Source organism: Natator depressus, chromosome 3 (assembly GCF_965152275.1).
Source record: "Natator depressus isolate rNatDep1 chromosome 3, rNatDep2.hap1, whole genome shotgun sequence".
Taxonomy (NCBI): Eukaryota; Metazoa; Chordata; order Testudines; family Cheloniidae; genus Natator; species Natator depressus.
In genome coordinates, this window is record NC_134236.1 from 120,553,705 (window position 1) to 120,579,017 (window position 25,313).

General features: G+C 44.3%; 1 protein-coding gene across 1 annotated transcript in view; it reads right to left on the reverse strand.

Moving 5' to 3' along the window:
- Positions 1–25,313, reverse strand: part of TAGAP (T cell activation RhoGTPase activating protein) — an 89,313-nt gene that overhangs the window by 8,060 nt on the left and 55,940 nt on the right. Inside the window, exons 3-6 of the mRNA XM_074946999.1 lie at positions 2,769–2,810; positions 2,209–2,293; positions 2,052–2,105; positions 1,275–1,341 (exon numbers count right to left, since the gene is read on the reverse strand). Coding sequence (XP_074803100.1) covers positions 1,275–1,341; positions 2,052–2,105; positions 2,209–2,235 — 148 coding nt within the window. The 5' untranslated portion in view covers positions 2,236–2,293; positions 2,769–2,810. The remainder of the gene's footprint in view (positions 1–1,274; positions 1,342–2,051; positions 2,106–2,208; positions 2,294–2,768; positions 2,811–25,313) is intronic.

A 25,313-nucleotide genomic window follows, 5' to 3' on the forward strand; every position in this document is an offset into this window, starting at 1 on the left:
CTACAGCAGGAATGTATGCAGCCCAAGAACTGCTTTTGTGGTTGAGTCAACAGTAGCGGATCTGCAGTTTGCAGTGTTATGAATATTCTTTCACTACATTATTTGACCCTGCTCAATGTCCCTGTTAGGGGGTTCATGGAAGTGGGGGTTCTTTCTTTCTTTCTTTCTTTCTTGCACCTTGCAAAGGATTGATTACAAGCACATCCTTTCATATCTTGCACCTTGTGGATAAATCTCCCCACTGTATTTTCCACTGAATGCATCCGATGAAGTGAACTGTAGCTCACGAAAGCTTATGCTCAAATAAATTTGTTAGTCTCTAAGGTGCCACAAAGTACTCCTTCTCTTTTTGCAGATACAGACTAACATGGCTGCTACTCTGAAACTTGTGGATACCAGTGCTCCATACCTCTCATAGATCACTCACTGCCTCTTTTTACTTTAGTAGATATGGACTTTTTTCAGTTTAGGGGTGGGTGGCTCTGGCCATCTGCATATGTGTGTTGTTGCTGGCCCATTGGATGCAACCTCTAAGACTTTAAAGTTTTGTTCCAGCCAGCCACAAGGGGGTGCCCTAGAACACAGCACACATGCCTGGAGGATATGAATAACTCTCCTAGCCCTCTGCTGTTTGAGGTTCCTAAATCTCCCATGGTTGGATTTGAACCTGGATCTTAAACATGGTGGCATGTTGGGAACTTGAAGATTACAGTGTGCTGAAGCTTATGTTTTCCCCATAAAGCATAACTGGGACTGTTTTCTAAACAAGTTGCCTTCTTTGCAGAAATTGAATATCCCAACACCAAAATGAAATGGAAAATTTGCTATGTGTGCTAGAGGTTAGCAGGACCTGCACTTGTGGCTCACTAAAGTCCTGGTAATTAAGGGTTAAAAATAATAACAATGTCACGTAATGTGATATTAACACACATAATATCAATTAACAACAAACTCTGTTTTCCTGCTTCCAGTACTATGTGTGTGTGTGTATATATATATATATAGGTTTCAGAGTAGCAGCCGTGTTAGTCTGTATTCGCAAAAAGAAAAGGAGTACTTGTGGCACCTTAGAGACTAACCGATTTATTTGAGCATGAGCTTTCGTGAGCTAAGTGAGCTGTAGCTCACGAAAGCTCATGCTCAAATAAATTGGTTAGTCTCTAAGGTGCCACAAGTACTCCTTTTCTTTTTATATATATATAACAGCTTTAGTTTTGCAGAAATACCAGCTTTCAACACTCATGTAAGAAGAAAAGTTTTTTTTCAAAACTTACCAATCAGATGGCAAAGCCCATCTTCACTGTCACACGACACCAACAAGTGGCATTTCTTGATATCACCCTAAAATAAATGTTAGTCAGTCATGAAGCAGACAAAGATAAAAAAAACCAACAGCCAACTACATCTGTATCTCAAAAGCCTGTGATATGTTTCATATACAAAATGGAAAAATATAGCATCACAGGATTAATTATTAAGTCTAGCAATTAAACGTAGGCTCTGTATTATATGGAACTATCCAGTGCTAATGTTTAAGTTGCTATTAGGAACATAGGAATTGCCAGACTGGGTCATACCCAAGGTCCATTATCCTATCCCTGACAGTGGCTAGCACCAGATGTTTCAGAGGAAGGTGCAAGATCCCTGCAGTAGGCAGATGTGGTATAATCTGCCTTCCACATAGGTCTTATTCTCATCTCTAATAGTTAGAAATTTGCTTAAATCCTGAAACATTCCAAAATATTTTCATTAACTATTATGACTGGATATTCTTGATATCCTTAAAAATATCCAATCTCTTTCTGAATCTTGCTTAAACTAACTTTAAACATCGTCACTGCTGCATATTTGCTCTTTAGATGTAATATCTAAACAAGGCACAAATTAAATACACAACAAGGTCTGGATCCTCAGCTTGTGTAAATCAGCAAACTCCACTGACTTCAGCAGAATGATGCCGATTTACACGAGGTGAGGATCTGGCCCCAAGTTTGCCAGGGTATCACACATGAACATACAATAAGAACTGGATGGAGTTAGAGATTATTTACCTCTGACTGGCACTCAATCAAAGTCTCCATATTGCTGGCATTTAGAGATTTTGGCTAAGAAAGAAAACAAATACAAAATGTGAGAAACTATTCCAACATTATTTGTAAAAATTAATTTTTTTTAAAGTAGATCCATTGACTCATTAAAAACACTTACAGCATTGCAGCTGCTTAACACCTTCATTAGGAATTTAGTTGATGGAACTTTAGTGATTCTGGTTCCCTTGGTTTCTTTTGTTTGCCTATGCAGAATGAATGGACAAAGAAATAACGGTTACCCACCATAACATTTAACCATTCTTTTGTGGCTCTACTGCAAGCCAAAATATCATTTAAAATATATCTTGAAATAAGAAGTCAATCTCTCTATCCTTAGCAAACTATAAAACATTATTATGGGAGCTGAAATTATAGCTGTAATGCATTTAGTACAACTACCATAGATATGCCTTCCTTTAAAAAAGAGCTTTTCACTTTCACTACATGTAAGGAGTAGATAATAAATGCTGAAAGCTAGATCATATAACAAAACTCAAATCTTACATCAGTGCTAATTTTCAAATACGACACTAAACTCGCTCAATCTGCTATGCACAACAGCCACAATGGCAATGGGTGACCTCCTTCCCCAGGACATAATTTCTGCAGTCTAAATTTGTAGTATTACACTAACTTTACTAATGGGTACATGCATTTCATAGGCAGAACAGGGCTTACCAGAGGATGCTATCCAGCCAGAGTTCTTTTACCTCGAGCGAACTATAGAGAAAAGGAGAAACAGCATGACTCTCTTTGCTGCCACTAATCCGCTGCAGAGACAGAAGGAGACTAAACAGTTCTACCCCCACGTGTGCTGCATTATAAACGGAGAATAGGGGAAGGTGGAAATTCACAAACTGAGACAGGAAGAAGCATCATGGGGCAGGACAAGATTCTCTGACCGACGCTTCAAAGTTCTAGCTTCCTCTTTCCTTTTAGGGCAGCGGCAGTGTTTTTATTTTTTTAAAACCTAGTAGCTGTTATGCATGGAAAAGACGAGTCATCTGGCAGGTAAAGGTTCCGTGTAATGCCACTGTCACCAGGTAGGATGTGTGAAAAGGATGATGCAGTGTAGGCAGGTTAAAATTAATTTTTAAAGGGCAATTTGCACTGTTTAACACCCCCATGCTAGTCAAATACCATCGCTTTTGCAATGAAAAAGACGTCATCCGGTTAAATGTGACCCTACATTTAGGTTTGTCAAGCTTTTCATGACACCTTACACCAATAGACATGTTTCTATGCATTATTTTTTAAAAACTACAATGGACACTGCTTTTAAACAAGTGCAACAACAACCTTTGCAGCATTGGGCTAGTTCCCGAAAAATCTAAAAAAATGAAATTGACTAAAGAGTGACAATGAGTTTTCCATTGTCCCAGTTGAATGCAGTTCAAAAGATAAATATACTGCATATAAAGTGAAAGGTGAATCTGAATTTTACAGGCTTTTCCATTTTAATAATCTAAGGTGTTGTTAGTAGCAGTGGTAAGTAAATCTATTTATTAAAAGTAAAACCAGTTTGTCTAGATAATGAAAAGGGATTTGAATAAAACTGATGAAAAGTCAAGAAACTTGCAGTAAGAGCTCCCTGTGCCCTTCCTTAACAACAGCTTCTTGTAAGAAATAAATCTGAGTCTGACACTGACTTCTTCTGTGGCCTGGGAGAAGCCACTTCTCTGCCTCTGATTATCTGCAAAATGGGGATAGAGTAATAGAATCATAGGACTGGAAGGGACCTCGAGAGGTCATCTAGTCCAGTTCTCTGCACTCATGGCAGGACTAAGTATTCTCTAGACCATCCCTGACAGGTGGTAACAATGCTCAGCTATATTGCGAGGGACGTTGTGAAGATTCAGTAGGGTTTGTAAAATAAAGATGAAAGCTGCTACATAAGTGTGAAATATTATTAAGAAAATAAAGGTTTAAATTTATTCCAGACAGGCAGAGAGAGGGGCCATTTTTCTCTCTTACTCATCAATGGCTCATATATCCATTTCAGTCGTTTGTTTTTTACAGGTATTAGTATAGTGTACTGAACGCATGATCTGCACTTTCCTTTTCTTTAACTAGTAACTGGGCCAGGATACCTGTAGATCAGGGGTTCTCAAACTGGGGGTTATTACGTGGGGATCGCAAGCTGTAGGCCTCCACCTCCAGACCCCACTTCAACACCAGCATTTATAATAGTGTTAAATATATAAAAAATGTTTTTAATTTATGGAGGGTCGCACTCAGAGGCTTGCTGTGTGAAATGGGTCACCAATGCAAAAGTTTGAGAACCACTGCTGTAGATTGTAATCCGATTAATAGGTATTTTAGACTTTGCTTTACTTTGAATGCAAATTCCATACTACTTCTTGGGTGCAGCGCCTCTTAATTTCACCGGTTTATCACAACAGTCCTGCATGAGTGGACCCTTTTCATGCATGGAATCGTGCTGAAGTCAATGGGGCTCCATGTCAGGGTAGGAATCTGCTCACAGAGAATAGGTTGCAAGATCAGGGCCCATCTTTTTCCAGGAGCTGATCCCAAGGAGTCCTGATATTGACTGGGGCCTTTGGGTGCTACCTTAAAAGAAACAATAAGAGCAATGAAGCCTTGCAAAACCATTGAAGGGAGGTAACTGCTATTCATGTTATAAGCAACAACAGTGAATCACAGAGAGATTAAGATACTAGCTCAAGGTCACTTAGGGTACATCTACATTGCAAAAAGAAAAGACCTGTGGCAGTGAGTCTCACAGCCCAGGCCAACTGACTGAGGCTCACGCTATAGGGCTAAAAATAGTAGTTTAGGCATCTGAGTTCAGGCTGAGACTCATAGACTTTAAGGCCAGAAGAGACCATCATGATCATCTCATCTGAACTCCTGCACCTTGCAGGCCACAGAACCTCACCCACCCACTCCTGTACTAGACCCATAACCTCTGGCTGAGTTACTGAAGTCCTCAGACCATGGTTTAAAGACTTCAAGTTACAGAGAATTCACCATTTACAGTAGATTACACCTGAAGGTGACCCATGCCCAATGCTACAGAGAAAGGCGAAAAACCCACAGGGTCTCTGCCAATGTGACCTGGGGGAAAAATGCCTTCCTGACTCCAAATATGGCGATCAGTTAGACCCTGAACATGGAGCAAGACCCACCAGCCAGATACCCGGGAAAGAATTCTCTGTAGTAACTCAGAGTTACTTTGTAGTAACTCTAGTGTCCCATCACCAGCTATCGAAGATATTTGCTGCTAGCAGTCACAGATCAGCTACATGCCATTGTAGGCAGCCCCATCATACCATCCCCTCCATAAACTTACCAAGCTCAGTCTTGAAGCCAGTTAGGTTGTTTTCCCCCACTGCTCCTCTGCTGTTCCAGATCTTCATTCCTTTGATGGTTAAAAACCTTCATCTAATTTCAAGCCTAAACTTGTTGATGGCCAGCTTATATCCATTTGTTCTTGTGTTCACACTGAACTTATCTCATCTCCTTCCCTGCTATTTATCCCTCTGATGTATTTATAGAGCGCAATCGTATCCTGCCTCAGCCTTCTTTTGGAGAACCTCTCTCTCGCTGGGTTTCAGAGCCCAGGATCCAGCGCAAACCTGAATGTCTGTACTGCTATTTTTAGTCATGTAGCGTGAGCTCCATGAGCCTGAGGTGGTTGACCTGGGCTCTGAGACTTACTGCTGGGGTCTTTTTTTGCAGTGTAGACATACCCTTAGTGACTCATTGGCAGAGCTGAATTAGAACCCAGGACTCCTGGCTTCCAGTTCCTTGTTCTAAATCACTAAGGGTATGTCTACACAGCAAAAGCTGTACACAGGTTAGCCTACCCAAGCTAGCTTGAATCCAGCTAGTGCAGGTAATGTAACAGTGGAGACAGAGCAGTGCAGGCTTCAATACAATACAACCCTGGCACTGACTCTGGGTGTATGCTCAGCTCCCTAGCCTGCTTTGAAGCCCATGCTGTGCCATCTTCACTGCTATTATTACCCATGCTAGCTGGATTCAAGCTAGTTCAGACAGGCTTACCTGTGCACAGCTTTTGCTGTGTAGACATCTTGCAAGCTGAAAAAGGGGACTAAAATGGCTCACAGATTGGGAATAGGCCCCAGGAATCTTTCATCTTTACTTAGGTAAAGTCACATCTGGAAGTGCCCAAAAGTTATTTGAAATGAATTGGTGGTCTCAGTTCAGTTCCTAGTGGGCAGATGTCTACAATACTAATCCCACCATTTTAGCCCATATTGAAAAATCCTATAGAATCTATAAGCGATTAAACTAATAGGGAACAAAAGCAATTATTCTAAAAATCCTAAATATTGATTAGTGATTTTTTTCTGTTTTTTTTTCATCCTATGGGATTTTATAGCAGATAAATGATTCCCTATTAAATTCTAGGTATGCCATACAATTTCTATGGAAACATTATTGTTCTGTATTCGGTGCTTTTCCATAAGAATGACAGGCAGTGGCAGGACCCTTGCTGGCAGTCTAATACAGAAAATCCAAGGACTGATGCTTTGGGACAGGGAGCATGCTCTTTTTAATCCATCTGTTAAGCACATTGACACACTATTGGGTGCGGTATAAATATATTAATATAAATTAACAATGATTGAACAGGCATGATCACTCAAAGTGGTCCCTCCAGGACAAGTTTCAGACACATAGGCCAGTGTGGGGACGTTTGACCTGCTCCGTGGATAAATAAGGATGCTGGAACTGATCCTTGAATCCAGTGGCGGTTCAATGTGCAGTGCTTTGCACGACCAGGCAATTAATTTACACACTAGTGTAGGCAGACATATGCCATGGTGTAAGCCTTCTAATTTCCTAGAGGCAGTATTTCTCATGGGGACTGGTAGGTTGTTAGTACTTTCTCCGATCTTTAGTTAAGATACACTGCTATATCTCTCTATCTAACCACACTCCCTGTGTTAGCAGGCATCCTGTGTGTATGGCAGATCTGCTTTCGAAAATTATGGGCATGGTTTGAGCAGTGGGTGTGTATAAAAATTAACCAATGTGGGTTCAGATTTAAAATCCCTAACTATATCCCTCAATTGCCATCTGGTGTGTTTCACAAGCATTGAATTCATGCAGAAATAATATAAAAGCAATGTGTTTCACTGTAAGCAAACTCATTCCTTCTGAAGAGCACGCATCCCGAATAGGCATGCCTCTGTGTAGCTGTTATATTGTCACATACAATTCACAGGATCACATTCACGGAAAGACAGCATTAAATTGTGAAATCTCAGCTTCTGTTCAGCCCCACAGATTTCCCTCCTTCTCTTGAGACCAGAATAGTTGCTACTAGGGATGATATCTCAGGCAGCACCAGGTGGATGAAGGAAAGAGAGCCAGAAGGGTACGATCGTCCCTTGCAAGCAGCGGCTGTGGTAGTTTCACAGCTGGCTCAGTGCGCGTGTGAAGAGTAACACAGTGCCAACAAACAAAGCTGCTCTCACATATTAGAGGTAACAGATGCAGGCTAAAAAAATGCACTATTCATGTAGAACGTTCCCAGGCTATCATAGAAAAAGCACTTAAAGAACTAGCCCACTATTTTTTGGTAAGTGAACAACTCCCTTCCCACCACAGATATAGATCTAAATCTTGAAGGTCTTCGGCATGGTGTATGCACAGTATTTGTGCCAGGATAACTGTGTCGGTTAGGGGTGTGTGTTTTTGTTGTTTGTTTTTTACTGATATAGTTATACTATTACAACCCCCAGTGTCCCAGATGTCCTGGGTTTCATGGGATTGTCCTGCTTTGACCAATAAACCTGGTCCTGTTGAAACGGCTCCTGTCCTACAGGGCTGGCTGGGCTTGGATCCCTGCTCCCAGCACTGTGACTGGCCTGTGGTGCACAGGGTCACAGCACCATTCAGGTTTGGCCCAGCCCCCCTGATGGGGGGGTGGCTGTGCCAAATTTGAGTAAGCAGTGCTGCAACCCTGTGTGCCAGGGTCAGGTTGCAATGCCTGGAGCAGGGAGCCATGCCCAGCCAGTCCCATGGGACAGGAGCTGCTGTTGCAGGGTAAGTGCAGGGTGGGCTTGCTTTGCAACCCCCCGGGCCTCCCATCACTCGGGGGAAGGACCCACTTTAGCATATGCCTAGGATGGCAGGTATAAAGGTGCCTTATATCAGCATAGTTTAGTCTCCTTTTCACATGGGAATACCAGTACTAAGCACATTTATATCAGTATAACCATGTCCAGGGAGGGGGAAGAATGGAAGGTTTATAAGGTGTATACTTTGTGTAGAGAAGGCCTGAGAGCTGGGACACAAGCCTTTAAAGTGTGCGACAAAGACTCTAGGGCTGTGGCTACACAACAGAGTGTATCTTGGTTTTGCTCTGTTGGCTCAGTTGTGTCTACACTGGGGGTTTTGCTTGCATAGCTATGTTCCCCAGGGGTGTGAATTTTTCACAGTTCTAGCTGACATAGGTTTGCCAGCAGAACGCTGTAGTGTAGCTCTGGCTTAAGTTTGGTGTGCAACGTGAAATAACAAAGAGGGAAGCTTGTGATGAGGTGAGATGAATGATTTTTAGTTTGGTGCTCACCCTAATTTTTTTCTGACTGCTTTCAGTGCTGCTTCCCCATTGTGTGTTGTGGTGATCTCATGTTCCGAAGTGTGCTTCTCAGAGAAGTAAGAATGAAAAGACTGCAAGTTCATCCCCCGGCCAGTGCCTGTGGTACCTTTGTCAAGCCAGTTTTAAAGGATTTGAGTGACGGGCCTTCCAAATCATTTTAACGAAGTCAGCTGTATGCCGACTTTTTATTTAGTTGTTTATGTAAACATTTTAAACCTTGACTTTTATCAGTGATGTCACCTTCCTGCAGTTCAAATGATTGCTAGTTGCAGCTCATTGACATGCCCCAGACTATGACAATGAAGAGGGAGCATCGACTGGGGCAGGGGAGAGAGAGGACTCAGAAACTAATAGTCAACAAAAGGTAGAATCTTCTTCTTTAGAAAGGAACCTAATCTGCTAAGGTTCCTTTCACGGAAGTGTCTGTTTTTCTTCCCTTATCGAACCACAAATGGAAAAATCCCAACTGTGGGTTGCTTCTGTTTGTTTCAATAGGACTTTCACAAATACGTGATGGCTTTTACCAAATCGTACATGTAAACAAATCATGAAACGTGCCTTTATTCTGATGTCTTACTAATTGGAAGACTGCAGAGGTTTAGCTGTGACAAGCATACAACAGGATGTTACTAAAGGCGGTGGCTCTTTCAACTCTGTATATAATCTAGCAGAAAGAGCCAGGTTCTGCAACAATGCCTCTGAATGTTGAAAACTGGTTGTATTCCAGCTTTCTCTCAACTGGCCCAAGTACGGTCTCCCTGGGGACAATGGAAACATTTACCAGAATAAGGGGCACCATTACGCAAAAGCTAAGGACTGCTTGCTTTCTTTCCTTCGGGGGGTGAGGTGGGCGGGAAGGAAGAGACTAGACTGCTTGACCTGGCTGTAGATTCACACAACATAATGCTAGCGTAGCTAATCGGGACAGGGCACACTCACACACACTTTCTTTAGCTCTAATCTTGTTCTGCTCTCTAGCACATATCAGAGATGAGTTTGGGGGGTGTTCACATATGACACCTTGAGGCACAGAGTTTAAAGGCACACAGGACCACCAGATCTGATAACCTGTATATCACAGGCCACCAACACCACCCAGCACCTGCACACTAAATCCAACAACCAGAATTAAACCAAAGTCTTACAGCCCACAGGAGACTAAACTGTTAGCACCACAGGGAGAGAATAGAAGGGACTGAGAGGCACCAATGCCTAAAGCACCCCACAATGTCAGGGAACTGATTGAGTGAGATATACCCAGATAACCCTGGCAAGTAACCCCCACTCCATGATGTAGAGGAAGGTGATAACTACCCAAGGGCCTTCCAATCTGACCTGGCTTTTTATTCCTGCCCCCTTTGGTTCAGGCTCTTCTCTACCTGAAATGATTCAGAACCAGCACTATTAACCCAGCCAACCCTTGCCACTGCTGAACTTCAACAGTTTGGATAAGTGGGGCTTAGATCGATACCAGCCTTGCTTTTGCACAAAATGCACCCTCAGTTTTTCAAATCTCTCCTTTACAGGTTTTAACCCTAATCAGCTATCAAGATCAAACAGAACTATGGGCTCTCCCCAATTCTCCACTGTTTCTCAATTGCACAGGAAAGTGTATAAATAAAAAATAAGCTTGTAAACATGCCCTGGGTTTTCTGTCCCCTTCCAATGACCCCTTTCCTATTTGCATTAATTTTGTATCTCCCTCTGCTCCACGATGTACAAGGTCTATGCCAGCTGCCTGGCTTCGAGGATCACAGAGTGGTCGGTGAGCGGGGGAGCCATCAGCTCCACCCAGAAAGGCTTCATGTCCTGCGAGGACTGCTATGAACACAACTTCATCCTCCAAACCACCATCGAAATGGCCAGAAGGGCGCAGAGGCAGTGCACGGTAGCGTGGCTAGACCTGGCTAACGGCTTTGGGTCCATGCCCCACCACCACATCTTTGCCACGTTCCAGGAGTTTGGGATGCCAGAGAACTTCTTTCGTGTGATCTGAGAGGTGTACGAGGGATGCAGCACCACCATTCGCTCGGTTGAAGGGGAGACCGCGGAGATCCTGATCCGGAGCGGAGTTAAGCAGGGCTGACCCCTCAGCCCCGTCATCTTTAACCTCGCCATGGAGCTGTTGCTGCAAGCGATCTCCAATGGCACAGATGGCTTCAACCTCCACGGTGAGAGGGTGAGCATCCTGGCTTACGCGGATGACCTGGTCCTGACCGTGGACGAGCCAGAGAGCCTCCAACGTATGCTAGATGCCACCAGTTGAGCTGCCGACTGGATGGGGCTCTGCTTCAATACAGAGAAGTATGCAACTCTCCACATCAACAGCAGAAAAAGGGACTCGGTGCAGACAACGGGGTTCCAGATCCAGGGCGAGCCCGTCATCCCCCTGGCAGAGGGGCAGGCATACCAGCATCAACCCAGCGACGGGTTTCCATGTCCGGCAGACACCCGAGGACACCATCCAGGAGATCTTGCAGGACACCGCCAAGATTGACGCCTCCCTGCTAGCACCGTGGCAGAAGATAAATGCCCTGAATACCTTCCTGATCCCCCGCATCTCATTCGTCCTAAGGGGATCTGCCGTGGTGAAGGTACCCCTCAACAAGGCAGACAAGATTGTCTGGCAGCTGGTGAAGAAGTGGCTGTTCCTTCCCCAGAGAGCCAGCAACGAGCTGGTCTGTGTCGCTCACAGGCATGATGGTGCCAGTGTCCCCCGCATGGGTGACCTGTGTGACATCGCGGTGATCACCCATGCCTTCTGCCTGCTGACGTGTCCCGACGCTATGGTACGGAACATCATGGCCAATGCCCTCCATGATGTGACAAAGAAGCAGATCGGCAGAGCCCCCTCCAACCAAGACATCGCCACATTCCTGAGCGGTTCCCTGGATGGCGAATTCGGACGGGACGGGCGCAACATCGCTTCACTGTGATCCCGCGCTCGCAATGCCATGCGTCGCCTGGGGAAGCGCATCGGCTGCCGCTGGGAGTGGCGCGAGGAGCAGATCAGGTCCAAGGACCTGCAGATCAGGTCCAACGACAACACCATCATCACTCTGAGTGCCAGGGGCATGCTGGAGCGGACCCTGAAGGCAGCCATCCACTCACCTTACATGGAAACCCTGAAGCGTAAACCGGACTGGGGTAAAGCCTTCGAACTGACCAGCAAGTAAGGCGCCAGCAACCACTTCCTCGCTGGGGGCGGCTTCCCCCGTATCGCCGACTGGCGGTTCATCCACCGTGCCCGGCTCAACTGCGTCCTGCTCAACGGAGCCGTCTGCCACGGGAACCGAGACAAGCGTTGCAGGAAGTGCAGCTACTCCAACGAGACCCTGCCCCACATCCTGTGCAGCTGCATGCCCCACTCCAGAGCCTGGCAGCTGCACCACAATGCCATCCAGAACCGCCTGGTGAAAGCCATCGCACCGCGCCTGCGGGAGGTCGCCGTGAACTGCGCAATCCCTGATACTGACAGCAAGTTGCGACCTGACGTGGTAGTCACTGACGAGGCCCAGAAAAAGATCATCCTTGTCAACGTCACGGTCTCCTTTGAGAACAGGACCCTGGCCTTCCGCGAAGCCCAAGCTCGTAAGCTGGAAAAATACGCCTCCCTGGCCAACACCCTGAGAGCTAAGGGTTACAAGGTGCAGATGGATGCCCTGATTGTCGGAGCCCTGGGCGCTTGGGATCCCTGCTACGAGCGTGTGCTGTGGACCTGTGGGATCGGTCGACGCTACACACGGCTCATGCGGCGCCTCATGGTCTCAGACACCATCCGATGGTCCAGGGACATCTACATCGAACACATCACCAGCCACCGACAGTACCAGGAGGTGTGAGCTGGTACGACATGGTGCATCAACTATGAGAAAGGGACAGAGAGACTTTTTCCAATGGACCATATGAACTGGAACCATAAACTCATTGAACATTAAATCTCACCAAATGAGGGTAAATCCATCCTCATCATCGCATCCACTCATTATACTCCACACCTGAACATAGCCATTATATGAACAACACACCCCCATATATCAATGTCTGTACTTTGACCCATTAATCTTTTACCCCCAATCAGGGAGATTGCAGATTATGTATTCCTTACGCCACCCGTTCCTAAACTGAACTTCACACCCCTTGATAATCTGTACCTTATTCCCTGATAACCAGAAACTTCTATGCTTAAACTCTGTACCTTTTTCTTTTTATTTTAACATCATCTTAATAAAATTACTTTCATTCACATTATCCTTTCAAGGTCAGTATTAGATCTAGACTAAACTGGCAGCTACCTTTTATGCCCACCTCTAGATTTTTGTCCTGGGACTTCCACCACCAGTAGGCTAGTCCCAAACTGCTCCTCTCGGGCTCTGGCAGTCCTGGCCGTGCAGTTCCCCCTTCCAAAGGCTGTCATTATTCCCCTTCAGTTACGTGTAGTGGGTGCCTTGTGTCTCAGATGTTCTCTGGAATCATTTGTCCCTTTGAACCACCACTGCAGCCAGCATAAAGGATTCTGGGATACATTTGGCAATTTAAGGTGCCCACCATTTGTGAGTGAGGAGACACAAAAGCACCCTTACTAAAGAAGAAATCACAGATGGGTGATCAGATGAGCTGATAGGAGAAAAGGAGCAAATAACAATGTCTGGGCAGCCAAATCTCTTCTTCCCATAGGATGCCAACATACGTACGATTGGCTCTGAATGCAGCACACTGGTATCTGTTACAGCACTCAGCAGCAGAGGAATTGCAACTGGAGTAGAATTTAACTGTTTGCTGGATTTTGGCAAACAACTAAAACTAAGACGTGTGAACAATAATAGTTTAATGCCATTATGTATTGAACTTTCTGCTTGGAGGTTCCAAAGGGATGTGCTGCTCATTCTTATTCCAAACGTAATGGTAAAAATATGTCTCAATGAGAAGTTACTCTATCACTTTTTTGTTATACCCACAGGTGTGGCCTCTTATTCTATCAGGTAAATAAATTCTGCTTCTGCATATTAACCATTTAGGTACCAGAAACCTAGATTTAGTTTTTTTGCCAAGCTTAGTTGCTTTGAGGGATAGACAGTGTTCTCTATGCTACTGAAACCAGAATGGTGTGAATCTTGGTTTTGATTTGCAGAGATTCAGGTGAATATTTCCTTTAGATTTTGCTATGTGTGGGTTTGTCTTTCCCGTGCCTCTACACCCTGAGGTTTGCTTTCAAATTAGGCATGAAACTAATCCAAAATCTCAAAGTGAGAATCAGAGAGAACCTGGTTTTCATGTCAAATTGCTACTTGCACTTGATTTCTGGCCATAAATTGGCCTACATTTACTCAAATGGTTTGCAAACTTTCACAGGCCTTTGAACAAATCTGGTATGAGTTTGTCACAAAACTAAATCTCAGTGTAATTTGGGGTTTTGTTGTGAATATTTCACATAGATCTAATAAAAAGAAAAGATGGCAAGGACTCCGTGGCTCAGGAAATTGGTGATGGAACACCATCTCAATTCACCCATTCTTAAACTGGAACATGGGTCAAGCTACCCCAGGCCTAGCAACCACCGACCACCACCAGACTATGGCTTAAAAAATATACTCAGGTAAGGAATCTTCAAGGGTAGTTAGAGTCTCATGGAATGTGGCCTATAATATGAATAGTCTTGCTCTAGTTTCCAGGGGACAGGTGATCACATCTAAAAAAACATCACCACAATTGACACAGGCTGTCTCAGGAGAGCCACATGGAACGCCACAGAAACCAGACAAGCCCTGAAGAAAAATGTTTTAGACACAAAATCCCAGAAGCTAAAGGACAAATACCACAAGCAGTTAGCAAGGCACACTGGGAGGTCAAACACCTTGTGAGAGTGGACAAACGGCATTATATTGATAATTTGGCAACACAAGCAGAGGATGCAGCTGTTCGTGGTGAACAAGGAACCATCTACAAAATGACGTGGCTTATCAGTGGTAAACAGCAGACACCAACAAGCATTCTCCTCAGGAACAAACAAGGCCACTTACTAACATTTGAAAAAGAACAAGAAATGCGCTGGACAGAGCATTTCAAAGAGTTGCTGACCAGGGAGCCACCTAAAGAGGAAGGAAACATCCAGGAGGCAGAAGAAGATCTTGATATCAACACAGACACCCCAACTAAGGAAGAGATCATTCAAGCCATCAAATCCTTAAAAAATGGGAAAGCTCCTGGCAAGGATAACTTGAATGCAGAATTGTTCAAGGTAAATCCTAAATTAGCAGCATCTATCCTGGCCCCTCTATTTACATCCATCTGGGAAAGGGAAAAAGTGCCAGATGAGTGGACCAATGGGGTTATAGTGAAGATACCAAAGAAAGGAACTCTCAATGATTGTAATAACTGGCGTGGTTTCACACTTTTATCTGTGCCAAGCAAAGTATTGTGTAAGATCATAGTTCAGCATATATCAGAGGCAGTTGATAGCATTCTCAGAAAAGTGAGAGCTGTGGATGCACATACCAGATCTTCATTCTATGAAACATAATAGAACAGTGCTTAGAATGGCAATGGCAACTCTACATAAATTTCATAGACATCGAGAAGGCTTTTGATAGCATTCACAGGACCAGTTTATGGCGCATCCTGCAGGCATATGGAATTCTTTTCCGTATAATCAACATAATCAAAAGCTTCTATTTCAACTTTACATGCAGTGTTGATCACAGTGAGCTCAGTTTCGAAGTCACAACAGGAGTACGTCAGGGTGTGTCATGTCTGCAATCCTCTTCAACATTGCCATCGACTGGGTAATGCAGCGTACAACAGAAGACATGCCAAGAGGCATTAAATGGACACTCTTCTCATCCCCTGAAGACCTGGACTTCGCAGATGATGTTGCTCTCCTATCACATACCCAACACCATATACAAGAAAAAACAACTTGACTCAATGCATTCAGCCAGCAAATGGGACTGAAAATCAACAGCAATAAGACAGATATCATGACCTTTAATATTGCCTCACCATCATCAGTATGGATAGAGGATTATGTTCTCACCAATATAGAAACATTCACATACTTGGGCAGCACCATCAGGCAGGATGGTGGAAGAAGCCAGGACATCCAGAACAAAATCAATAAAGCCAGGAACACCTTCAGGAGCTTAAATACATCTGGAAATCATCAAAATACAGCACCAAAACCAAACTCAAGATTTATCAGAGCTGCTGTGATAACTGAAGGGGCGGGGGGAGCTCCCTTTTGGACACCCAACCAGCCAGTTAGCTGTAAAATTCCTCTTGGTGTCTGTTCTCTGCTTGCTTTACCTGTAAAGGTAACAAGCCCACAGGTAAAAGAAAAGGAGTGGGCACCTGACCAAAAGAGCCAATGGGAAGGCTAGAACTTTTACATTTGGGAAAGAAACTTTCAATTTGTCTGTTGTTCTTTGGGCTGCAGGGATGGGGCAGCAATGCTATAAGCAGGAATGCTGTGTAAGGTTTGAACCAGGTATGAAAAAGTATTTTCCATACCTAGAAGAAATAATTTGGATAGGGAATGTTTAGTTAGATGCTATCAGGTTTATTTCTTATTTTGGCTTGTGGATCTCCTCTGTGCTAACCCCAGATGCTTTTGTTTTCTTGTAACCTTTAAGCTGAACCCCCAAGAAAGCTATTTTGGGTGCTTGATTTTTGGAATTGCTCTTTTAAAATCGAGCAGAAAGCCTAAGTTCCAGATGTAATTTTTTCCTTTTTGTTTTTAATAAAATTTATCTTTTTTAAGAACAGGATTGGATTTTTGGTGTCCTAAGAGGTTTGTGCGTGGTGTTTGATTAGCTGGTAGCCACAGCTAATTTCCTTTGTTTTCTTTCTCAGCTCTTCCCCGCAGGGGGAGTGGGAAGGGCTTGAGGCTACCCCACAGGGAGGAATTCCCAAGTGCTCCTTCCTGGGTTCAAAGGGTTGGGTTTTTTTGCATTTGGGTGGTGGCAGCGTTTACCAAGCCAAGGTCAGAGAAAAGCTGCAACCTTGGGAGTGTAATACAAGCTCGGAGTGGCAAGTATTAATTTTTAGGATCCTTGTGGGCCCCCACTTCCTGCACTCGGAGTGACAGAGTGGGGATTCAGCCTTGACAGCTGCGTGCTTTCAACACTACTTTATAGTGCAGAATGCTGGGGAATGAGAAAGTATGACGTGTCCAGACTGTCTTCATTCCATCCAACCTGCCTCAGAAAAATCCTCTGTATCTTTGCCCAGAACAATCTGAAACCAAGATCTATTGACACAGTGCAGGCAAGAGGATATGAGCACCATCATTGCCAGGAGGCTTTGGAGATGGATTGGCCAGGTGCTTCAGATGGAAACTGATACCATCACCAGAGTAGCAATAAGATGGACACCTGAAGGTAAGCGAAAACAACATGGCGAAGAGCTGTGGAAGCCGAGCTGAAAAACCTGGGGCACAGCTGTGGAACCATTGAAAGCCTTGCCAGAGACGGACAGGAGTGGAGGAGCTTCGTCACTGCCCTAAAAGCCAGAGGCGTAATGGGAACATGATGATGATAATGTCTCAGGAGAGAGTCCAGCAATTGACTCTACTGAGGGAGATTAAGTTAGCTTCTTCCCATAAGAGTTCAGCATTGAGGCCCACTGTTGGGTACGGTGGGGAAACCTGCCCTACCACGGTCTGTGTGGTTCCAGTTTCCTGGATAACAAACAGTGCCATCCGTGACAGAGCTCTTATAAACACTACATTTTAAATGGAAAGAGCTATAATCCCATATACTCTCTCCTCCTGACCTATCCTCCAAACAAATCCCATGCTGAGGCCAGTTTATTTCTGGCATAACTCCACTGTCCTAAGACAAGCTCCCCCTAGGTGAATTTGGCCCAGTACTTTTAGATATTTCAATGCAGTGACCAGTTACGCTTTTTGTGCCTGCACACACACGTACACAGAGCAGAACAAAATGTTCTGAGAGGCTCTTACCACTCATCAAAATCAAGATGACAATTAGAAATAAATATCCCCAGATTAGATTGTGATTTTATATTGTTGCCACTAGCAACTGCTGCTGCTTTACTGCTTTACATAAACACTCCAGGTTTGTATTGCTGTAAGCATTTTAAAATAAGACTGCCCTACATGATTTTTAAAAAGCAGATTCTCATTATAGGACAGATGCTGGCCTCTGCTCCGGGGCATGTGAGAATACCTTTACCTCTGCTTGGGGGCATGCTGGGAGCGGGAAAGGGGGAGGCTGTAATGCACTGCACTGATCCTCAGCTAGTGTAACAGCCCCATTGGGAACATTACAAACTGACAGAATCTGGGGCATCCCTGATTTTGCTCTATGTTACACTAGGGGAATCAGTCTCTGATAGCTCCAGAGATTGGGGGAGCACAAAGGTGGCTTTAACGCACCATCCGGAACTCTGACACAGATGAAGTTATGGTTGCATACGTTTAGTCAAATAAAAATCACAATGTGTGTGTTGTGTATGTTTTATTTGGTCTCAGATTTGGTACAACTGACCAGAGATGATGATTATATAGGGTATAAAAATGGACTTTAGCTGCAACTCTCTGAAACATTCCCTGGTTCAGTAATATCCTGCCTGAGGTTTGCAAACAGAGCCAAAGGTTTGCTTTTTTTCAGAACTTTCCCCCCTTCAACTGCCTTTTAAAGTTTCATTTTGGTTTTACCTTTTCTCTCATTTACCAGATGAATGAATTACTTTGGGACTTTTCACTCTGCAGACAATTGCAGTGTGTGGTCTTTCAGTCAACAACTGCGCCTTATTTGGTATTGACATAAAAACTCCCCAAAACTGTCTCAGTCAGGGTCTTCTCAATGAGATATCTACAAGCCCTACTGTGCAAGCAAAAGCTCCATTATAAAAGGTAAACTGAATGTTGGTTCAGAACTCCAACAGTCAGCCTATACGGTCTAGCGACTGTTATGACATTTATGCAGTATGACTCAACTGCAATATGCGGTTTTAATGTCGGTTGTGCAACTGAGAGGTCCAGTTCTGACCTTGTGTAATTCAACTGAAGTCAGTGTTCAGAGGATAGAAATGAATATGCATTATATTATTTGTGACAAATCCTGACAGACATAAGAGAGTGGTCCTGTCGGGTTCCGGGAAGTGGGCGGATATATCAGCCCTAGAATGGTGAAGGCCCTGTTGCCTATGGTTACCTCATGTTAACTAGAGACACCTGAGGCCAGTTAAAGGCTGGCAGGGACTTTTAAAAATCCCTCTTTTGGTGTGAGAGGGGAGGGGTGAGGTGAGACATAAGCTCCAACAAGAACTTGCCAGATTGCCAGGCTGTCCCGCCTCCCTATAGGGAAAGAAGCTTAGGCCTGGACTACACTAAAAAGTTAGGTTGAAGGAAGACGCCTTAAGTCGACCTGTTAATGTAGGTGTCTGCACTACCAGGTCTTTTACGCCAACCTAAGTTGCCTCTAATGTCGACTTCTGTGATCCACCTCTGCGAGAGGTGTAGTGCTTAGCTCGATTTTCATGGGTCGACTGTGGGGTAGTGCAGATGCAGCATTGTATAATTCGACTTAATTGGCCTCCAGGTGGTGTCTGCTTTGTGCATCAGTTCAGGCGCTGCTAGTGAGGATGCACTCCACTGAGACAATGAGCATGGTGTGGCCATGCACAATCAACTTCATTAATTTGGAGGCTCGAGGTCGAATTAGATAAAGTTGACTTAATTTTGTAGTGTAAACAAACCCTTAGTAAACAGCTGCCTGGGGAAGGACTGGCAACTAGGAGCCAGCGTAGTAAGACAATGCCCCAGAGAAGGGGTAGGGAAAAGTATTTCTGTTTGTGATAAACTTGTCATAATTGTAAGAAGACTGAAATGAATAAGTAAGACATAATATTTCTGTGATAGCCTTGAGGAAAAATCCTACAGAATTTTCTAGGGTTGAAACAAGTAGGGTTTCTATAAAAGTTAAATAGGATTATTCTAAAAACCCATAGAGTTTAATAGAGAATGATCTCCTTTCTATAGAATTTTAAACTTGCCTATAGAATGTAATAAGGAATCATATCCCTGTGACAAAATTCTACAGGTGGGTTTAAAATTTTGTACTAGAGTTGTTATTCTATAGACTGCCCTATAAGGGACAACATAAAAAAAGTGTTTGAGCCAGTAGTTCCCTTTCATCAGGTAGAGCTGTAGTCCAATGGATGAAACTCCTGGCTGGGTGTCATCTCCTCCCCAGATTTTCTGTGTGACCCTGGGCATATATAACAGGGAGCTAACACTGCTTATCCCTTTTTGCAAAGTCTTCTGATATCTTTGGGTGAAAAATAGTACCTGTAGTAAAAGCCATTAAAAGTCAACATTTGCCATTTATCATTGATAGCTTTTCCTGAAGTGGCCAGTGGGAGCTGTGTTAAATCTAGTTTCACTGTGGAACTGTTGACAAATGTAGGCATTCTAACTGCAACCACTGTAAAGGCAAAGCTTTGTTAAGTTGGGCATATACTGTGTTTGTGTGCAATCATTAACCCTGAGTATCGTATCTTGAGGTCTTTGCAGCTGTATTATACCACATCTCCACTACAGCATTCTTCACACTTTTCAAATGGTCTGTTCAGAAAGTGATGGTCACCCTCTAGCCAGTTCAAATACTTTATTATATTGAGCACAGAATTTAAAATAATATTTGAACAAGCCTTTTTTCTCTTGTTGCATTTTTGTGCTGGAAAAGTCTCCAAGCATGGACTCCCCTTTGCAAGGTGCATGCCATGGGGACTCTTGCCTACCCATGGTGGTGACTTGAATTTGGACCACTCTGAAAGTAGGGGTTAAAATACGGTTGAGTGTCGTAAGGTTTCACCTTCTCCTTCACATCTGGTCCTCTTTTTCCCTGGGTGTTGCACAGGTTCCTGCACACTAAGGTGTTAGAATGGATCAACTTTGCACATACACCAGTGCTTGAAAAGTGCATGTGACAATCAAGTCCCTTAAACCTCTAAGAGAAAAAGTTTGTAGGCTCAAATTTTCAAACTTGAGTTTCAGAGCCCAGCTTTAAACATCCAGTTTGAGGCACCTACATAAAAGACAGCCTGGCTTTCAGAGGTGCTGAGCAGCTGCAAGGATGTAAATGGGAACTGCATCTGCTCACCACCTTTTAGAACAAGGCCCCTTTTATTTATGTCTACATAAAGATGTAAGTGCCTAACTTTTGGCAGCCATGTTTGAAAATGTTGGCCTGTAATTATTAGCATCCTTGGGCCAAATTCTGAAATCACAGGTATATCTGCACTGCAAACACCTGTGGTTGGCCCAGGATAGTTGATTTGGGCTCAGGCCGCAGGCCCATAAAATTGCAATGTAGATGTTTGTGCTAAGGCTGGTGCTCAGGCTCTGAGATCCCCAGGAGGTGGGGAGGGTCTCAGAACCTGGGCTCCAGCCTGAGCCTAAATATCTACATTGCAATTTTATAACCTTGTGAGCCCCACCAGCTGAGCTGGGCTAGCCACAGGTGTTCTATTGCAGTGGAGACATACCCATTGGTTCTTCATCAAACAAAACCTCTCCCAGATTTAACTGGATAAAGGCTTCTGGATTGAACTCCTTTATATCACATTTAATATATTATGTATTGGTTGGGTTTATGAGATCAGACATGTACCAGTAGGCATATTGAAACATTCTTGAAACCTAGATGCTGGCACTTGTGAGCGTGAATTAATTGCAGTAGTGATGAGGGGAGGAAATAATTGCTTCATCTTTAAAAATATCTATCCTTAATCTCTCCCACCACACTGTTGCACATACAGAGTTAAATTCTGCAGTTCCTGTTTAGAGCTTAACTCAGACAACATCCCACTGAGATCACAGCCATGTTGTCTGCATTAGCACTGAGGCCTGACTTCAGCCAAGTATTTAAGCAGGGACTTCAGTCCATCCCTCTTCAGTAAAGCACAGAAATGCTTTGCTGTAGCGGGATGAACTATAGAATTGATGCAAGAACGGCAGGGCTTGGTCCATAGATCAGAGTGACTATTTTGTCATTGTAGCCAGTATCTCATAGTACTTCTGTCACCTCTCATATTTTCATCATAATGCAGAAAAAAGTCAAAGGGCCTTATGCGGCTAACTCACTTAGGTTGTTTTTATAAGTTTTACCTGTTTTCCATACACTGAGCCACGTGGCCAAGGAGCTATGGCCCATTTTGTGTCTTGAGGATGGTTTTATTTATGTTTAACAGTTAAAAGAAAGCAAAGGGAGAAGAAGACAATAGGTGATTTAGTGGAAGTAGGTACTCTATCTTTGATCACATCGGACTATTCTTTATTGGAGGGCAGAGTGTGCAGGAGTTTGGCTAGATTTTTAGGTGGATAGTTTTAAGATTTTAATGAAAGCAAATTGAACTTGAGATGCTGGTAGTTTTCAGCTCAGCTCCAAGGTGCTAAATCATGTAAAGGTGGCTGGGGAAAAAAACACCCCACCAACTTTTGAATGTGATTGCTAAAGTTCCTATTCAGAAATAAACCCCAAAAGGAAATTACAGCCACTCCCTGATCTCGCCTCTTCCTTCTCATTTTCTACCTTCTTTAATAGTGTTGAGCAGACCTTAGTTTTACTTCCTTAAAATGAACCTTCTCTTTTCCTTTAACTGTGTCACTTCAGTGTAAGTTACCAATAGTTAGCTGCAGTTTGAAGGTCTGAAGTTCAAAGTCCCCTGCCAAAAAGTTCCAAGTTGCTCTGATGTTTCTGTGATCCTGCAGAGCTCTTACAAGAGGGAGAGGTGACAATTAGGACCTGATTCTCCCCTCCTTTGCCCCCTGTGCAGTCGTTTATATCTGTGCTATAAAATACAACCATTCTGATTTGGGTCACGTTTCACATGTGTAAGTGGCTTGAAAAGGTGCAGGAAGAATCAGGGCCTCAGTGTCCAGACTGTGCTCTTCTCAGAGCACACGCGGGCAAGTCTTTACTGCTTTGAAAGGTTCTACCATTTTAAGTGCTATAATGGGGAATTCCACTAGACACACAGCGGAGTCTTTCAGAATGGTACATATGCCCCCTGTGTGTAATCAAGGCCCTACCTGAGTCTAAAGGGACACTTGGAGCTGGAGGTGTGAGTCCCAGCTCGAGGAGACATTTTCACACTCACTCTCATCAAGGTAGTGCACTAAAAATATTAGTGTCGCCATGGTAGCGTGGGCAGCAGCAAGTGAAAGGATGGTAAAGCCAAAGCTAGTAACAGGGTCCTTCATAGGAACCTCTCCCCACCCATGGGGGGTGGGTGGGAGGGGAATTAAGGAGATTTTAAATGATTTTAATTGTTTTAATTATGTTAATCTTACCATAATGTGTCTGGGCTTGGAGTGAGGCTTGCGGGAGCTTGTGAATAAAGACTGAATAAAATAAAACCAAGTGATAAAAAGTATCAAGCTATGAACTTGTCATGATGCAGCCCCTAAGGAAGGGTAGAAATATCTTTCTTTCATGGCCAGACAATAATGTGCTCTTTCATTTTCCTTGCAGGCCCTTCCACCTTTGCTGGGCAAGAAGCAAGGAATCAGGAGTCTGGCGGAGCAGAAACTCAGCTTACGTGGGAAAAGGGAAAGAATCAGAGATGAAAGGCTGCAGGACACTTAGGCCATCGTGGATGAACAGCTGCAGAGGGAGGAGAGGCGGTTGCAGAGGGAGAAGGAGGCAATCCAGCATGAGGAGAGAATGGTGACACAGTTCTTGGAACATGACCAGAGGTTGAGGGGAGGATGACAGAGTGCAGCAGAAGGACCTTTTTGAGAGGTTGCTCACTCTCATGGCCACCAGGCTATAGGCCCCAGCTCCAGCTACTGTCCGAAATTCATGCATTGAGTCCCCAGCATGCTCCCACATCCTGCAGCCTAGGCAGCTAATGGATGATTCTGGGACCATGACCCACGCAAAGAACAGTTTGTGGAACAATCAAATGTACCCTGTGCAACAGTCCACCCTGTGCAATTGGGGCTCACATGTGCAACATACTTCAGAAGGGCAAGGAGAAAAGGCACATAGGGGGCATACGGTTCTGCAACCAATGAGACGTAGCGGTGGCTCTGTATGTAGTTTGGCATTGTGGCACTTTTGTTGCTTCGGGTGTTTGTTTAGCCCTTTTTTTGTTGTATTGTCTTTTGCCTCTTGCTGGCAGCTGGGCTGCCTATAAGATTTGTAACTGTGATTTAAATACTTGTTTCAAATAAAGTGTTTTGTTTGAAAACAAGAACAAGTTTTAAGGTTACAAGAACAGGCTTTATTAAATTCATAAAAATCACAATCCATGTCAGCAGTACATCAGCTGAATACAGAGCTATATCAGGGATCGGCAACCTTTGGCCCACGGCCCGCCAGGGTAAGCCCCCTGGCAGGCCAAGCTGGTTTGTTTACCTGCCGCGTCTGCAGGTTCGGCTGATTGCAGCTCCCACTGGCCGCAGTTCACCGCTCCAGGCCAATGGGGGCTGCTGGAAGTGGCGACCAGCACATCCCTTGGCCCACACCACTTCCTGCAGCCCCCATTGGCCTGGAGTGGTGAACCGTGGCCAATGGGAGCTGCGATTGGCTGAACCTGTGGACGTGGCAGGTAAACAGCCTGGCCTGCCAGGGTGCTTACCCTGGCAGGCCATGTGCCAAAGGTTGCCGATCCCTGAGCTACATTAACAAGTTTTATTAAATTCATAAGCTTCTGTCAAGTTTCCTTCTCCACTCTGAACTCTAGGGTACAGATGTGAAAAACCCCCTAAACTTATTTTTACCAGCTTAGGTTAAAACTTCCCCAAGGTACAAACTATTTTACCTTTTGTCCCTGGACTTTATTGCTGGGTCGGGAAGGGATTTTCCTCCAGGGCAGATTGGCAGAGGTCCTGGGGGGTTTTCGCCTTCCTCTGCAGCGTGGGGCACAGAACACTTGCTGGAGGATTCTCTGCACCTTGAAGTCTTTAAACCAAGAGTCGAGGACTTCAATAGCTCAGACATAGGTTAGGGGTTTGTTACAGGAGTGGGTGGGTGAGATTCTGTGGCCTGCGTTGTGCAGAAGGTCAGACTAGATGATCATAATGGTCCCTTCTGACCTTAAAGTCTATGATTCTATCCCGCCCCGTAAAGATAAGTGCACTTTCTGATTGTAATGTTCCTGCAATCTAGCAGTGTCTTGAGTCCATGCCTGGCAAAATGGTTCTCCTTTAATTTTGCAGATGTTATGTTGTGAAGTGCACCGCAGGCCACAGTAATGCAAAAGGAACTGCTAAAATTAGCATCCAAATGGTTCTGAAGGCAGGGCTATCTTGACTTCAATCTGGTAAATGCGCATTTCACCACCAGCCTTTAGCTACTGAGCATGTATCTGACCCTTCTTTTATCAGGTCCTCTGAAATCAGGGTATGGTTTCATAAGCCATGGCAGAAAGGGATATGTGAGCTCCCCTAGGATAAGAGTGGGGACAGAGACTCCATGTATAATAATGTCACCTGAAGGGAATAAGTTCCCTGCTTGTCCATGAAGACAAAGTCCTGATGTCCGAAAAACTCTGGCATCATGCACCCTGCCAGTATGTTCCATACTGGAGTCCATGAAACTGTCTCTGTGGTCCACAGGTGCCTGCATAGAAGTGGAGTACTACCCTTTTCAGTT